Genomic DNA, 16717 nt, shown 5'->3' with positions numbered 1-16717 from the left:
TAATGCATTAATCCAAAAATAACCACTGTGATCTGAGTAGGATTTCCCATGCTATTTTTATTTAATGTTTTCATTTTTAATATATTCACTTACTGTACTATTGTTTATTTCCACGCCCCTGTGTCGACAGTGCCACTGTGTTTGTGATCCTTTTGAAAGGGACAAAGGAAAAGGCTCGCCCTGGGGCTTCATAAGCAGAGACAAACAGTCACAATAGGTGTCTGGCTTATTATCGCACACTCATATCTGTAGGTGAGCAGATCAGGTTTATTTTCCTGTGCTGTCTGACTGGCTCGGACTGGATTTGTGGCTGGCAGAAATCCACGGTTAAATAACAAGGTAGAGACACCAGCTCAGAGGCAATAAAAGGCCTAAAGCTCGTGATGAGGACAAGGGAACAGACCTGAGGCACTTCTCAGATTTTTGGGATAGGCTTGTCCCAACTTCTTATTGTTATTGGGCAATGGGGCGATAGCTGCTGCGCACAGTGCGCATGCCCGCCTTATAGTCAAGTAGTGTCTGCTAAAGCCCAGCAGAGTGAAATGAACTCGCGTGATTAACGGCAAACTAATTAGACGCACGTTGAACGCGGCGCTTTGGGCCAAGCTCTCGCCTTTTCTTGGCTTTTCCACTTTCCCACACTGGTTCAGACCAGTAAACGGACCACCAGACAGTGTGTGTGAATCGGTGCTATTGTGATACACTGTCGGATGTGGAGTTACACACGTGTAGCAGCTCCATTCAGCTGCGTGCGAGCGACTGTGACAACATTACGCGAACGTAGGAACAAAATTAAGCCAGTTGTAGTCCAGTGCAACATTTACAACGATTCCTGTCAGAGTTTTGTGTAAGAATTTACAGACGTCGTGGTTGTAAGAAGCCGCTGCTGATTAAACACACAGACATTTCTATTTCACGTTGTGTTCACTTACCAGGCCCGTTCCGTCTCGTGCACAGAGGCTCACCACAAAGAAAAACGCGAAAGAAAAGTGGACTGAGCACGACTGAAGCCACAAACACACAGGGGCAGCGTGTCTTTCTTGACCAGACAAAATGTACTTACCAACGAAATAGGACACCACAAGGGGGGAAATGTGCCGTGTTCCTCTTCGCTTCCACGCCTCTATCTCTGCCTGTATTTTCCCAGAACCGCTCTCCGTGGGCTGCGTCGAAAATGTCACAGATTCCAGCAGTGGCCGTCGTCCCCCACCGGAATGGTTGCTTGCCCTCGACTCGGCCAATTCATACGACCATGTTGCCCTGAATGTCGTCTGCTGCTTTCATCCGGGCGTTTGGGGATTGAGCCGTCGTTTCAGCGGTGCTCAGGATGACAGCTATGGGATGAAGGAGGAGGAGGAGGAGGGGGATAGCGTGAGACAGGGAAGGAGAGAGGGAGCGAGAGAGAGGAGTAGTGGTCAATCTGTTGAGGGCATGGTGACACCATATTGGGGTATAGGGGTAAAAAGCACTATGAATGTGTACATGGCTTTAAGACAGATGTGCAATGCTTATTTTAAATTATTTTTTAATAAATTCTCCTGGGCTCTGATTTCAAAATTTTGAATGAATTGGATTTATAACTGTGCAACAGCAGAAGATAATAAAAATAAAAATAATTTATAGTGTCCAAATGTGGTTATGAGAGCGTTTTGTGTGCAAAATGGGCTATTCTGATAGACATGTAAAGAATAGATAAATGACAATAATTTTACAGACATTAAACACACTATGTAGTAACTGAGTGTAAATTCAGATGTGATATAACATACTGTTCAGTTCCTATATCATAGTCTGCCATCACTGTTGATTATTCCTATTATTTAAAACGGAGTGGACTCGTGCCGTGCGGAGGAATCCGTCCAGGAGAATCCAGGATTTGGAGAAGAAAACACTTATTTGGTGGTTATTTCCCCCTGACTTCACCCTAATTCAACGCCCCAAAAGGTAAACTGTAGGTTGCGTGATAAGGTTGTGATCACTGGGTCGATGGTAATGTTTAATCCGTCAAAATGATGCCATCTATTATGGCTGTGGCCACGTGCGCCAGGCATAAATGTGTTACGTAACCGGCGCAGCCAGTCAACAACGGTGGGTGGGAGAGAGGGAGGAGGGGTCGTTTCGAGGGTAATTAAAGTTGGCGCTGATTTGCGTTGTAAATGTACAGTTTGTACAGTAGATAGCGAATGTTAAAAAAAAATGTAATAAATGATTCCAAGGAGGATATTAAAAATACACACATACACTTTTGATGTTTACAGCCTTCACCTTAACACGCCCCTGTAATGGCCTCAGAGTAGAAAAAAAGTGAACATCCCTCATAAAAGTGTTTACAAACCAAGAAGCAGAGGTGTGGGTTTCAAAGAAATTTCCCCATTCAAATTGTACAGATGTGTCCTGTTGAGGCATGACTGCCATTCATCCAGTGGTTGGGTGGAACAAGTGACTCTCACTCCAAGCAGAGTTTCACCCACGCCTAGAAGGGCCGACTAAGTTGTTCCACAGTGGACCATGGAGCTATAAACATGTTCTTAATCTACACAAAATGTAACCAGGTTTCCTTTGCATAACCCCCAACTCCATCCTCCTGTGGACTGAGCATCATTAAGTTACCTCTGCAATAATAGATTAAGGCCCCACTACTGTTTCAAACACAGATCATACACAAAAATAAAAGTACATTTACCTCACCCTTCAGCCACAAACTCTTAATCCCTTAATGAGGCATGTTAAAGCTATCAGCCTGTGCCTCAGAGCAGTTTAAATATACACATGCAATACGGGGAACTGCCAAACAAACTTGATGGAAACATTTTCTAACACTGGTGCAGAGCAGTCAAACCTTGGAGAAGAATCTACTTATGGTCAAACTTTCGTTGTAACATTTAGTATGCACCCTGTGAAACGGGATTTTTAAAGAAATCCAAAAAGAGCAACTTGAATGCAGAGTTCCTCTTGCTTTGACTGTGAGTGTGACTCGTGAATTGAACAGTTTAGGGTCGACATCTTGTGCCTCAGATGTACTGTCTGCTTTCTGACAGTCACACAACAAATATCACAGCTTCATCACAGTTACAGGAAATTGATCGTCTTTGTTCTTGCCTTCCTGGAGATTTCTCATACCATGTTGAGATCCGGTTGGTACTATTTGCTGCACGGTTTGCATTGAATCTGAAACTTTTTTTTTTTTTTAAATAGTCTTTGGGTTGGCAAACAAACCATGAATGTAAAAGTCATTTATTAAGTTACAGCTTGAGTCACACAGGATAATGCGTACATTCTCTATCAGTCTCGTGTCCAGACAAGCCTGTTAGGGAGTAGTGTTTACCACATATTCTGAGTACACTCCCACCACTCAAACAAACCTTTACTCCACATTTATGTACTCTAATCTTTGGCATTCATAAATTCAACAGCATGCTGCCATTCTGTTGCAAATCACACCTGGATTATGTGGTTAGTGATTTTTGTTTGTCCCAAGTCGCAGGTATGAACACTTGTGCAATCTGTCATTTAAATTTTATTGTTTTTTATTGAGCAGTAAAGTCTTTTTTCCCCCTCTCTCTAAAGTTTATGCCTTTCTTTGCACATTTTTATAACTTTTCCCTTCACTTTTTGCCACCTTTGTGTCAGAATCCAATTACATAACCCTCACTGCTGTCAGCAACATCACTTTAACAGTTACCACAGTGTTACTTTCTGTTTATTTCTCGCTTCCAATTGTTACTGTAGAGGTTGCTTGTTCATACCATAATACTGGTGGCAAGAATTAATGAAAGGTTGTGGATGGCATCACTGTGACACATTATCACCTTATAGACAGAAAGCAGCATTTGTATTTACTTAGTGTCTGTCCTCGAGATTTCTTTATAAATTGTTTGTAGTTTGATCACACCTATTTCAAGAAAAAAAAAAAGATGGAAAAAATACAAAAAATAAGAATGTTGTTTTTTTTTCCTCTGTTAGTCAATCCTGGTGAACAAATATAAACGCTCCAAATTTTCAGATATATGTGACATACAAGACATTTGGGTGTGAAACAACACATGTTTACTGGAAAAAATACACCATGAAAACACTGAAAGTATGGGACAGGATACCTAAAAAATCTAAGTCATGTGGATCCACCAAACACGAGTCTCATTCAATTAAGGAGACATATTTGAACAGGGGGCACAAATACCAACATACCCTCAGGGTGTACCTTCTTCAGTCGTCTTTATTCAGTTTATTAAATCAGTAACCTTTACTGTATGCTTATTCAGTTTGAATCATTCAATAATTTCAGCATATATTGTCAATAAGTGTAGCTTTGTTCTGGGCCTCTAGCAACTGCCAATGGCCCTAGCAATGGAAAGATTCTTGACGGTATTACAGCTGAAGACAATTTAAACAACACCCACTCAGGTACTTGGAAACATGCACATGACTGCACACAACGTAATAGGTTTGTTTTTATTTTTATTTTTTAAACTTTTCTCAGATTTCAAGTCTTTTAAATGGGCTGACACGTTTAGAACATGTGTTAAATCTTTGCTGCCATCTTGTGGCAAAATGAAGCATGGCTGTTGTGCATTTTTTCTGTAATCACTATTCAGTCTTGTTGATATTCATTAAACCTGACTAAGCCTTTAACAGTTTGTCTGCTAATATGAAATATAGATGGGAAAATGAACAGATTATTTAAAACAGAGTCCCGCTACTCTAAAAATGTCTGTAAGTTTCAAAATCAGTGGGCACACAAGCATCCATGCATCACATGGTTTTATCAGAAACGAATGCATGTGAAGTAACAATTAAATTAACTGGGAACATCTTGACTGTTTTACCTGCAGCTTACAACACAATAAAAACAGTATGCAAAGTTGATCATGTGATGGACTTCAGTATTTGTATTTTTGGGCCAAAAACTAGAGTTTGATGGGGTCTTTTTTAAACATTAGACTAAGCCAGTTCAGCTGTTTCCATGTTTCTCCTGTTTGACTAATGGCTGTTTTCCTGTTTACAATGGAGACAAGAGAAATGTATGGAGCATTCCTGCGGAAGCAGCTGAGTTGAGATGCACCCATACATTGTGTTTACTCTATTTTCTAGTGATAATGAACAATTTCTGGTTGTTTCTCAAGATGTTAACTTGCTGTTCTTGTCATATTAGTATAACATGAGCTGTTTTCCCATTACAACTGATTAAATTAGCTCATTATCTTTGGATAACAAAGTCTTGTTTTTCTTGTGATACAGTGTTTCCTGAGGATGCAAATTCTGACCATGACACTGAGTTGAGACTGAGGTCTGAAAAACAACTGTAATTAACCTACCTTGCAAAATCAGAGGAAATTAAATGGATGGATGGATGGGTGGAGGGTTAAAACCTGTCATTTACTGCCTCACAAAGATTATTTTTGTTATGTGGAAGAGTTAACGAATTCCAACATGTCCTTTTACCGGTTACAATTGACATTTGAATGCTAAGTCCAAGAAATCCTTTATTTATTATATATCACGTGACGTCTGATATTTATTGTATTTTTCAAGTTTTTTTTTTCCACAAGAAAAGGCAGACTAATATAAAGATATAAAGATAAGCTCACAGAATTGGTTTTTTGAATGTGACAAACTGAAAGACACAATATATATATATATATATATATATATATATATATATATATATATATATATATATATATTAAAACCAATAAAGGGAAAATAAAGGAAGTAAAACTTAAGATGGATCTGAGGTCACATGTAGCAATTGTAACCACTGAAAACAATAATAAAAATTGTATATGCCCATATGTATAAATACTCACTAATAAACATATGTACACAGAATAAAAGTCCAAAATTTGTTGTCATGAGTGTCATACTTTCACACACAGATGTTATTTTTATGCAATTCAAAAAAAAAAAAAAAACACACAACCAAAAGAGCAAACTATCAGGCTTGGGTTTGCCACCACTGCATGAATTACTCTTTCCATTTTAACTGTTCGCAAATGACCCACCAGGAGTAGAAAATTGTGAAGTGGCTATTCCAGCACTCATGCCTGTTGTGAATAGACTGTAGCTTTTTCCCTTTTTTTAAAAAAAATGGTTGAGGTTGATATTAAATATTCAGTATTACAGAAATAGTGAATGAATAATCACATTTTCTTCTTCCTCCTCCTAATACAAAGCTGTGCCCAGTTTGTACAGTACAGACTATCATTCATCAGCTGTTGTCTGTAAACTGCCCTGCCCCCCTTCCTCCCCTCTCTCTCGTGCACGAACGCACACACGCACGTCGTACACACGCTTTAACACACACACAAACATGGCGGCCTCTGTTTCACCGCTACGCTCCTCCTTCAGGATTTGTAGCTTCTTAACGTTACACCATCACTGCTGCAGGGCAAAACTGCGGACGCACAGAAAATGCGAGAGTCAAAGGAAATATCTACACCAGACGGCGACAAGGTAAACGGTACTTTGATTAAAACGCTGCGGCTTTTTCCCTTTAATGAAACGTAGAGGTGGTAGTACGTTGCGAAAGGATGAGCGGCGCTTCAGCAGCACCGGGGAAGGCGTGTGCACCGTCACGTGTCTGAAGGAGGGTGATTGGCAGCAAGCCTCACCGTTCATGGAGGGGAAGATAGACAGGGCTGGATTGAGAAGTAGGCATCCCTTTAGCTGTAGGGTCGATAATATGACCTGAAAATAATGTTATTATCAGAAACGTTACCTAACTTCCCACAGTTTCTCAGAGTCGGTGCTGTATAACGTGCTGTCGAACGTTCCTCAACCGGCGAAACTGCATTCCTGCAGTGCTGACAGCTAACGGTGCTAACGGACGGTTAGCTAACGTCAGTGTCCATGGTAACAGGAGGCTTCAGAACGTTAAAAATGACCACAAGTATTTGAGGACCTTAGGACCATTTCCTGGACATCGGTGAGAAAATTGCAGAACCAATTTGGGAACCGAAACAATACAGTTGTACGCAAAAGACTAACCAAGCAAAGTTTAGCTGACTAACTTACCTAACCGTCTCATTTCCACAGATAGCTGCTGATAACCCCCAACACTGACTTTACCGTTTCCAAGCAGGAAAAATATTCCAGTGGTGTATTAAACTTGCAGTTGTTGCAGTTGTCGAAAAGTATCAAAAACGTTTATCCCCAAAAGTTCACAGACATGGCCTTGGTTGTCTTCATAAGAGTCATCCACATGCCCTGAGTATTTATTTTTTTTCCTTTTGTTAATGGTGCAATTTCCTCCTGATAACAGTGCCAATTTTCAGGTGACATGTAATTGGAGTATCATATTGTAAGTAGCAGTTGGTAGATTGCAGACAGTAACAAAATTCGTCACATGAAAAAAACCGTCATAACTGTGTTTTCATCTAAAGTGTTGTTGAAACCATACACATCTTGTGATGTGTTCGCTGTTGCTTTGTTTCAAAGGGAGGCTATCGAGTTTGTAAGCTTATAACAAAAAAACAAGTGTACTTACAGTGTATTTCTCCAGGCATGCTGCAGTGGTAATCTCGGGGACGGAGCTGGCTCGGCAGATCCACAGAGAAATCCAGCGGGATGTGGAAGATCTGGTTGGTCAGGGCAACATGAGACCCCACCTTGGAGTTGTCTTGGTTGGAGACAACCCAGCCAGTCAAACCTATGTCAAGAATAAGACCCGAGCAGCCAGCATCCTGGGTTAGATATCAGCATCTCATGCATAACATGTTCTATTCAGATCAGCAGACATTACATAAATGTACCTTACACATTCTACAGTTTTCAGTGCAGAAATAGATGCACATGAATGAATACAATGTGCATACATGTACTAAATGTACTGAACCGATGTGCATATAAAAAGATTATAAACATACAGTAGAGTGAGTGATGTGTATGCTCTCTCCAGGCATTTCCAGTGACACAGTTATTCGGCCCAGCTCTGTCTCTCAGGAGGAGTTACTGGAGCTGATTGACAAGATGAACCGTGACTGGAGGGTCAGTGGTCTGTTAGTGCAGCTGCCACTTCCAGGTAAACACAGTTGCTCACAGCTGCATAAAGGTTTTCCTCACTGACATCAAAGTTAAACAAATAGTTGTTCTCAACAATCAAATTTCCCATGATTGCTTATTTTGGATCGTGGTAATGTAAAGAGATGCCTTACGACTATATGCCCTATGTACTAAATTTTGTCTTTTAAAAAAGTACAATTCTGTTATATAGTGGAAGTGTTTCTTCTGCTTATGTTGTTTTCGTGACTCCTAATGTATGTAACATCTTCAAGCCTTATGTTAAGAGCAGCATGTAGTCCCACTCAAGGTAGCCTTTAGGTTTTAACATCTTTGTACCTGTTATCACTGACTATCCATTTCCCACCTTAGAGCACATCAATGAGCGAGCAGTGTGTAATGCCATCGCTCCAGAGAAGGATGTTGATGGCTTTCATATTGTGAATATCGGTAAGCTGTGTCTGGACCAGAGATCCATGGTGCCTGCTACTCCTGCAGCTGTTTGGGAGATCATCAAAAGAGCAGGTGAACCCAGAAACTAAAAAAAATACACCATAGTCTAAATGTGATATCTAAAAACAAAAGTAAACAATAATTTATCAGGTGTTATGATAAATTTTTTTAAAATGTATGTTGGATTCTGATGGTGTTTGGTTAGGGTCATGTTAAATTTGTATAAAGTACCACCCACAAAAAAATCAAAATATTATAACATGCACTGCCATGGACAGTACTGTAACTTCCTGTGTTGTTTTACCCATTTATGTAGCCAGAGTGCGCTGTTGTTCATCTGCAGTCACAGCTAAATGTGCTCTGTTCTGGAGACCTTACTCTGTATCAGAGGAATTTTTGAATGCTGCGTTTATGACAACTATGATGGATGTGTGTCCTTTATGATGGAGTGACCCTGATGGAAGATTTCAGCTATCAGAGGATTTTTGAAATTCTATGAATGAATTCTCTTCAGCAAACTGTGGTTGATGAGAGGTAGTAAGTTCCTCTCTATCAGTCTCTGCTCTACAGGGACACATGAAAGGAACTTTATTTGTAGAGAAGTCGAGGACAATCTCATGGGCAAACTGAAGCAGTGAAAATCTCATCAAGCTCAGATTGTGTGTAATGTTTTTTCCAGCAAAGTTAATCCTGCACCACAAAAGGCTTGGTGTTTCAAAGACATATGTAACCGTCTTTCATTATCATTCATTATCGTGATATATATTCTACACCGTTGCCATTTGCTGAAAGTTTTAATGGAAATTAACTGTGATGATGATCATGGGAGTTGTAATGATCATGAGAATTCATTATGATTAGACTGGCTAATTAACACTGGAGCCTCTTTATGGCTCATAAAAGCAATCATTAGCATTTCCAACATGATTATTAATTTTTTAAATGATAATATCAACAGATAAGAATGCAAATCCTTGTATCAGAAGATACAAAAATTTCCACCAATATGTGTGGCTAATAAGTCAATGACAAAAGCCAAATCACTATTTCCAATGCTTGTGAGGGACAGTTGACTGGAGGAAGCAGAACATCACTTCGATGTTATTCATGTAATGCCGCATTTCAAGAACTGCCAAGAGGCACCAAGAGGTTTTGGCTCTTTTTTAGTTATTATTTGGTCTTTTTATGCCTTTAATAGGAAAGAGAAGGACAGTGGATAGAGTAGGAAAGAGGGCGAGAGTAGGAAATGACCTGTGTGGAAGAAGCCACAGGCCAGATTCAAAGTTCTTTAGAGGTTCTTAAGCATACAAACACAAAAAAGTGTCAGCGCCTGCTCCACTTCAGTCATTTGATAAAGCTAAGAAATAGCTAAGTGATCACTCAAAAAGTGACAGAGCTTCATAACGTTTGATAACTTAAATTTCTGTGTAGTGAAAGATGTAGGCATCTGTAGGCTAATGGTTTGCCTGGAATGGTATGTGTATCATTATCTATATCTGTATTGGCCAAAAATAGATTGAGGAAAAGGTAACATCAGATGTCAAAAAAATGTGCATAAGTATTAATATATATTTTTATTAATTTTTTTCTTTTATAAATAAAAATCAATACAAAGAAAAAATAAAAGATCCCCAAAACTAAATGAAAGAGAGCAGAGAGAAGAAAAACTCTTATTAAATGCCCCTTCTTTCACAGGATGCAAATCAAACAGTCACATAAGAATGATATTAGAAAGTAGCAAAACAAAACAGCTGCAGGCAAACATGCCTTTTAACATTTCATTCTTTTTAATCATTTCTTTAAAGATATTGATTGATTTAGCTTCTTTAGTGTCTCTGTTAAGATTATTCCATAAACTGACTCCTTTAACTGTAAGGTAACGATCTTTTAATTGTGTTCTGAACCTTGGTTTTTTGAATACTTCGAATCCTTTGAAATTTTATAAAGAGCAAAGCCTGCAAACATTTGAGCAGCCAACTTGTCAGTGGGGGTTGTCAAAATCTACACAAACTTGTAGTTGTTTCCAGGATTTTTTAAGCTTATAAGACAAACTTGACTTTTATATTAGTCTTTAACAAGTTGTGATAAACAGGAAAAGAAAACAGAATAAAATCCACAGGGATGAGAAGATGTCAGCGGCTGTGTAACAGCATGATTCAGCACTCAACTATGTAACTCTTACTTAACAAGCAAAACGGCCTAATACATGTCCAGCCATTATCGTTTTAATTACTTCTTTTTAAATAAAAACAATACATGTAGTACTTGAGCTTGCGTGAGGAATCACAATCACATCCCACTGCATACCTGTGGGATGACACAACTGTGAAGCACTGCTCCAGGCATCCTGGGGGATATTTTCAGTTTTTCATTAAACCATTTTTCTCCTTCTGTATTTTAACCTTTCTTTGGTCTTTGTTGAGCAGTGGGGCCATTTGTTTGACACCATTTCTAATAATGAATGTGTCTGTGCAGGTATTGAGACAGTGGGGAAGAATGTGCTCGTCGCTGGTCGCTCTAAAAATGTTGGAATGCCCATCGCAATGCTGCTGCACACAGATCGCAACCATGAACGCCCCGGAGGTGAGTGTGTACAAGTGTAATTCCATCAATGTCAATGAATCCCAGATAGCACTGTATCACAAATGGAGTGCTGCCGTTATACATCACAGCATTTCACCATCCTGGCTTTTCCTGAGAGGAACAGAAAATGTTGCCACGTTTTTTTTTCTGCCAGGATGTGGCAATAAAAATCACGCTCTATTGAATTTTGCGTCTTTAACAAAACAATATAAGCACATGCACAGGCTGAGAAGAGTTCCAAGGGGATATAAAAAAAGGGAGTGTGACGAGAAATGCAAACAGGGCAGCACATCAAGGATTGTGCACTACTGGTACACGGAAGCATGGTCCTAATAAGGCTGTAGGAAGCAGGGAGGGGATTTAGAAAGGCATTGTATGGAATTTTCTGTTCAGATCAAGCATGGAGATAAGTTAAAGCATTGTTATGTTACAGGAAACATCACTAAAAAAATTAGTGCGTATGACTGAGGAATCCAGGGCAGCCCAGTAAATTCTTACACAGAGCAAGAGCAGTCTCTGAAAGTAAATGTTCAAACCAGGAGCATCTCACTATGTTGGACAATCTGCAAAAAAAACTCAGAAAAAGAAGATGAATGCACAAAGATTTTAACTGTATGACTTAAATCATAAACCACACATCCAACATGATACCCAAAAGATATTTAGGGGGATTTCAAGGAAGATGTTTCCCTCTCTTTGCAAAACCAGCTTGTTTACTTTTTTAACATCATAAAAGTCATGCTTTTACACAAACCTTTAATTATCCTCTTAGTTGAACTGGGAGCCAGCAAGTAAAAGCATGTCAAAATATTAACCCAGATTAATCTTGGATTCTTAACAAAGCCTCACACAAAGTTTGAACCCACATTTGCATTTAAATCAGTGTGAGTCAATCAAGAAGAATGTTTTGCATGTTTGATAATTGAGCTGAAACACTTCACAACACATGAAACTTGAATAAAAAGAAACTAAGGCTGGAGCAGCATACAGTGACCAGGTCTTACATCTGGTGAAGCCAGAAACACTTTTTAAAACTCCGCCAGAGACGCTCGGCTCAACTTCAAAGGAAGAAAAAAGACTTAACGTCTCATTTACTTCAGTTTTCTGGCTGATGTTTAATTTTTGGGTCAGCTCTCTTGCCTAATTTACCCTCTACCACCTACACGCACACACACCTACACACATGTCCCATTAGGTATGTGACCTGGGGGTCTGATGTGCTCTGACTTGCTCCTCTTTCCCTTTTATTCTTATCTTTCTTCTACATTCTCTTCCACCCCTGTCCTCCTGGTCACACTCCACTTGTTATTACGTAGGATTTCCGCACACATTCTGGATAAAGCTCAGGATTTGCACCATCATGTTGTTTTATCTCATTGTGCAATCAACATCAGATTGGGTGACCCAAGCTTGACCTGTCATGTAGCATCCTGCAGAATAAACCACCTTCCTGAAGTCAAGGAGGTCTTTCTTGAGGGAAATGTAATAAAAAAAGATGATGAAAAGGCTACAGTAATTGATGAATTAAAGAGTTTTTATGCAAATGGTTCCTTTTTCCTTCTTTCTCTAATCTCAGTCTTAATCTTAAAGTCATGAAGATAATTGAGACTTTGTGCTTCTGACGCATCCACCATTGAAAGTTTTGCCAACTTTACATGATGGAGGTGAATAGAGCTTTGTTTTCCGTTTCTTAAGGCCACTTGCAGAGTTACGCAAGGACACATCCAAGAAAAGGTGCTCGCTTGTATTTTTCCAAGCTCATAAAAACTATTGAACACTCCAACATTCTTCTCTTCTTGTCTCAGTTCAGTCTGTGTTTGAGGCAGATATTCTAAATCAAACACATTTAAAACTTCATTTTTATTCACTGGGGGCATGTCATCCCAATCAGGACTGTGTGATTCAAACATGTAGGAACAGACGTGAAACACTTTGCAGTTAAAAAAAAGATTGAGCTATTTTTTGAACCCAAGCTTGTCAGGTTAAGGATATTAAAAATGAGGTTAGCCTCAGGAACATACCTGCATGATAACCCACGTTCAATTAACAGTTGGACTATTGTGTCATGCAGGTCCTCCACTATTTTCCCCCGAAGGCTGGTGTGTTACTTTGTAAAAATGTTGAATATTTCATCTTGGAGCGGGGGAAGTCTACATTTAAAGTCAGTTACACTTTCAAAATTCCTGTGAGCTGACAATGGCTGCTCAGATGAGGCCTTGAAAAGGGAATTAAGTCTGGGTGACGATGAAAATTCAAGATGACACCCGTTTGTCTCCTCATTTCCTAAATTCTTACAGTTTTGTTGAAAGACGAGGTGATGTAACACCTGAGCTTTTCTGCACTTTTTAGAAATGTGATGCTGGTACCTCTGTCACTACAGGCATCAAAATGACCAAAAAAGTTTTACATTTTCCTTTAAGAGTTTATTGTAAAGTGAAAATGTCCCTTTTTGCGATCTTTGAATACACACAAGGTTTCAGATGATGGCGTTCGGTTTCTGTTTCCATTCTACACAAAGTAAAAACTTCTGTAAAACATTTATTTTTCTTACTGCAGTCAGAGAAGAGATAAAATGTCTGGCCCTGTTGGAATACAACCACAAACACAAGTGCAAAAAAATTATAAAAAAAAAAAAAAAACCCAAAACACTTGCTAGGAAGAAAAACAGAGCCACAGAGGAAATCACAGAGCTTTACCAATGTGATGTGAGGAGAACAGATGAGGCCAACTGACAGAAGTGAGACCGAACACACAAAGAATGAATGAACACAGGTGTGACACAGGTGAAACTTATTAGTGCGATAAAGCAGAAAGGAAACATAAGGGCAGAAAGTCACATTAAACTGGACATACAGGGAGCAAAAACTACAAAATAAAACAGGAAACACAAGTGATTCAAGAAAAATTGTCTAAAACGTTGACAAATGAAACACATCTTTACAAATTGATTTTTTAATATGATTTTAGTGATTTGACCTAAAAATGTGCCATTTCCTCTCAGGTGATGCCACCGTGACGATCGCCCACAGATGTACACCAAGAGAACAGCTGAAGGAGTTGACCAGCCTGGCTGACATCATCATTGCTGCTGCAGGTAAACACACTGATGACACTATTAACACACACGGAGTCAAAAACTGATACCCAGATTCTGCCTTGTGTCTAGCCTTTCTTAGTAAATCAAAAACATCCCTACACAGGGTTTCCTAGCACGCCCCTCTGTCTTATTACAGTCAATGTGATCTTTTTCAGTTTCGTTTCATCTGCTATTAACACTCTAAAGTTTGCTGACGTCATGAACCAGCATGTGAAATGAGAGTTGTTATCTTTATTGTCCAACCTACTGTTCTAAATGTAAGCAGTTGGAATCAGACGGGCGGTTCATGGCACAGAGACAAAAGACCCCGTGTCGACATACAAGGGGCAGAATTTCACGGCAAGTCAAGAGAAACAGTTTCTTTAGAGAAAATAGATTTACACATGCAGGGAACAGCAAAGAAATTAAAACAGAGCGTTGAATGAAGAAATGGATTACAATAGAGTATGGGTGAAACACGTGGCGCCAGTCCTGGAATGTGCTGTCCTTGTCAGGTACGTGATATCTGTCTACTTTGGACATTTACAACATGAGTCTGTCTCTGAACTTCATCCATTGTCTTTCTTTTATCAATCTTGGGATTAAACAAAATTTTACCCTTCTTTTTTTGTTGAATTAATAAAAAGCAATGCCATTTGATCATGTTTAAGATGCCACAGATTGGAAAGTGGCCAAGTAACAATCAGGAGAAATGATTGTACGTGGTCCCCTCTGGATCTTAACCATCAGCTCTGAAATAAATTCCACCCTGGGACAAACAGTCTTGCCCTAACGGAAGTCTGAAACCATCTCCTTCTATATTAACAAAAGAGAGTTACGGTAACTAGAATGAGACACAAACAGTGAGGGCAGGAGCAGGGCAGGCATCTGTTGAAAGCCCTAAAGTAACTTTACATTCCTCAGAGATTGCTGTGTTGTACTTCTTTTTGTAATTAATGATCTTCCCTGATGACTTAAAGCAGATTTCAGGGAAGGGCACCTCACTTTCTCATCATCCATCTGTTAGCTTTCACTTTTGAGAATAAGGACGTGTATCTGCAAAGTAGAGTTAACTGGATCCATGGCATCTAGCATACATTCATCATAAACTGTTTTCCTTTTGATGAAATGAACGCACATTTGAAAATCCTGTTGATGGAAACAAACTTTAACTCAAGGTTTAGTTTTAGGTCCTTGTGTTGGAAGCGGAGGAGGACTTTGACTTGTTTGTTGAGAAATACTGTTTTATTGTTGTTAATGTTTTCTTTTTTCCTGTTAAAGCCCTGGTAAATAATGGAGGTTTGGGAAAGGGCTGCAACGTGTGCATAGGGACCCCTTCTTGACAGATTCTTCTCTCTGGCTACATCACTGGCTTTTTGTAAAATCACAGTATTATGATCAAATTAATTTTGGATTCTACATTCTGCTTGTCCTGTGATAAACTAATGGAGCTAACTTTGCCCTAAACTGTCAAGAAAGAAGTTTTCAACTCTGCACCGTGGTGTCATTTCCGTGTATAGGTGTTCCCGGGCTCATCACAGCAGATATGGTGAAGGAGGGCGCAGCAGTCATTGACGTAGGAATAAACCGCATCAAAGACCCGAAGACTGGAAAACTACGACTCATCGGTGACGTGGATTTCGCAGGTAAAAATGCGAAGTCTTTTTTTCAAATCTCTTCCGAAAAGAAATATGTTTCAGTAAGAAAAACCCGACTGTCAATCAAATTATTATTGTTTCGCCAATACCAGTGACCTTAATTTACATCCTGAGAGAGAGAAGACATTTTACAAAAAGGGCAGATCAAATGACCTGATCTCTTTTCTTATCTTCACTCTATATCAGTGTTTTCACAAGTTGTTTAAAAGGTGAACATAGGAGAGACATTTTGACTCAGTTTACTGAATTAAATGTTCCTCCACAAACAGTGGAAGCCCAAAACAAGTCAAACTGTCCGTCTTTGCCCTTGTTCTTGAGATAAAAATGTAGAACTGTAACTTCACACCGATTGTTTGACATTTCAGGAGTGAAGGAGAAAGCAGGTTTCATCACACCCGTTCCCGGAGGTGTTGGTCCAATGACGGTCGCCATGCTGATGAGGAACACTGTGACTGCTGCCAGAAACGCACTGATGCATTAAGCACACACTCACTCACACACACATACTCACACACATTACAAAGAGGGTTACGCTGAAAGATGTATCGTACAAACTTTGGATGCAAATATGCAAACATTCTTACATTAATTAATGAAGGCTCACACACTCATACACACACACACACAGTAATTTATTTATACGCTCAACACTCTTTACCTGCTGGGAAACTAACTTGATATGTATTTATTTATATTTTGTTCATCTATTTATTTAAGTTATTTAGTTATTTCAGAGTTCACTTTCTAAGAGTTCAAATCAATATTTTTTCTACTGAAGTCATTCTGGTTCATATTTGAACACTCCAGATTCACTGGAAAAGGACTATTAAATAAAAAATAATGCTGTGCCAACATGATTATTTTTACTTGTCTTATATTCTGACTCACCGATGCTTTCTCAGGAGCATTTTAGCCTCCAAGAGACAATTGTCAGAGGCCAAATCATAAA

General features: G+C 39.2%; 2 protein-coding genes across 6 annotated transcripts in view; one reads left to right on the top strand and one right to left on the bottom strand.

Annotated features, from left to right (window-relative positions):
* The window catches only part of slc20a2 (solute carrier family 20 member 2), a 53129-nt gene extending 51241 nt beyond the window's left edge, over positions 1-1888 (bottom strand). Inside the window, exons 1-2 of one of the 3 annotated variants that reach the window (XM_074670891.1) lie at positions 1770-1888; positions 1064-1334 (exon numbers count right to left, since the gene is read on the bottom strand). The gene's annotated coding sequence lies outside the window, so the exon portion shown is untranslated. Of the gene's footprint in view, positions 1-1063; positions 1443-1769 lie in introns of those variants that run through there. The other 2 variants (XM_074670896.1, XM_074670890.1) reach the window with 2 other exon arrangements.
* A 4380-nt stretch (positions 1889-6268) lies between these two features.
* On the top strand, positions 6269-16451 carry LOC141790804 (bifunctional methylenetetrahydrofolate dehydrogenase/cyclohydrolase 2, mitochondrial-like). Of its 3 annotated transcripts, none has more exons than XM_074670897.1 (8): positions 6269-6453; positions 7502-7686; positions 7898-8020; positions 8371-8523; positions 10927-11034; positions 14036-14128; positions 15631-15756; positions 16134-16451. In XM_074670897.1, exons 1-8 carry the CDS (start codon positions 6311-6313, stop codon positions 16247-16249), a joined length of 1047 nt encoding a protein of 348 aa, XP_074526998.1. In that variant the 5' UTR covers positions 6269-6310; the 3' UTR covers positions 16250-16451. The 3 variants fall into 3 exon arrangements, with proteins under 3 accessions (XP_074526998.1, XP_074526999.1, XP_074527000.1); XM_074670898.1 differs by lacking the exon at positions 6269-6453 and adding an exon at positions 6535-6650 and having other exon boundaries at positions 16134-16447; XM_074670899.1 differs by lacking the exon at positions 6269-6453 and adding an exon at positions 6663-6925 and having other exon boundaries at positions 16134-16447.
* The last annotated feature ends 266 nt before the right edge of the window (positions 16452-16717 follow it).

The sequence above is a fragment of the Halichoeres trimaculatus genome, unplaced genomic scaffold (genome assembly GCF_033239565.1).
Source record: "Halichoeres trimaculatus isolate MK-OKI-2021-1 unplaced genomic scaffold, fHalTri1.1 fHalTri1_scaffold_5, whole genome shotgun sequence".
Lineage (NCBI taxonomy): Eukaryota > Metazoa > Chordata > Actinopteri > Labriformes > Labridae > Halichoeres > Halichoeres trimaculatus.
This window is presented reverse-complemented; position numbering and strand designations above follow the sequence as displayed.

Coding starts and splice junctions, on each gene's coding strand:
- LOC141790804 (XM_074670897.1), top strand. CDS start 6,311: ATGGCGGCCTCTGTTTCACCGCTACGCTCCTCCTTCAGGATTTGTAGC. Junction 6,454..7,501: donor CTACACCAGACGGCGACAAG/GTAAACGGTACT, acceptor GTATTTCTCCAG/GCATGCTGCAGTGGTAATCT. Junction 14,129..15,630: donor CATCATCATTGCTGCTGCAG/GTAAACACACTG, acceptor TTCCGTGTATAG/GTGTTCCCGGGCTCATCACA.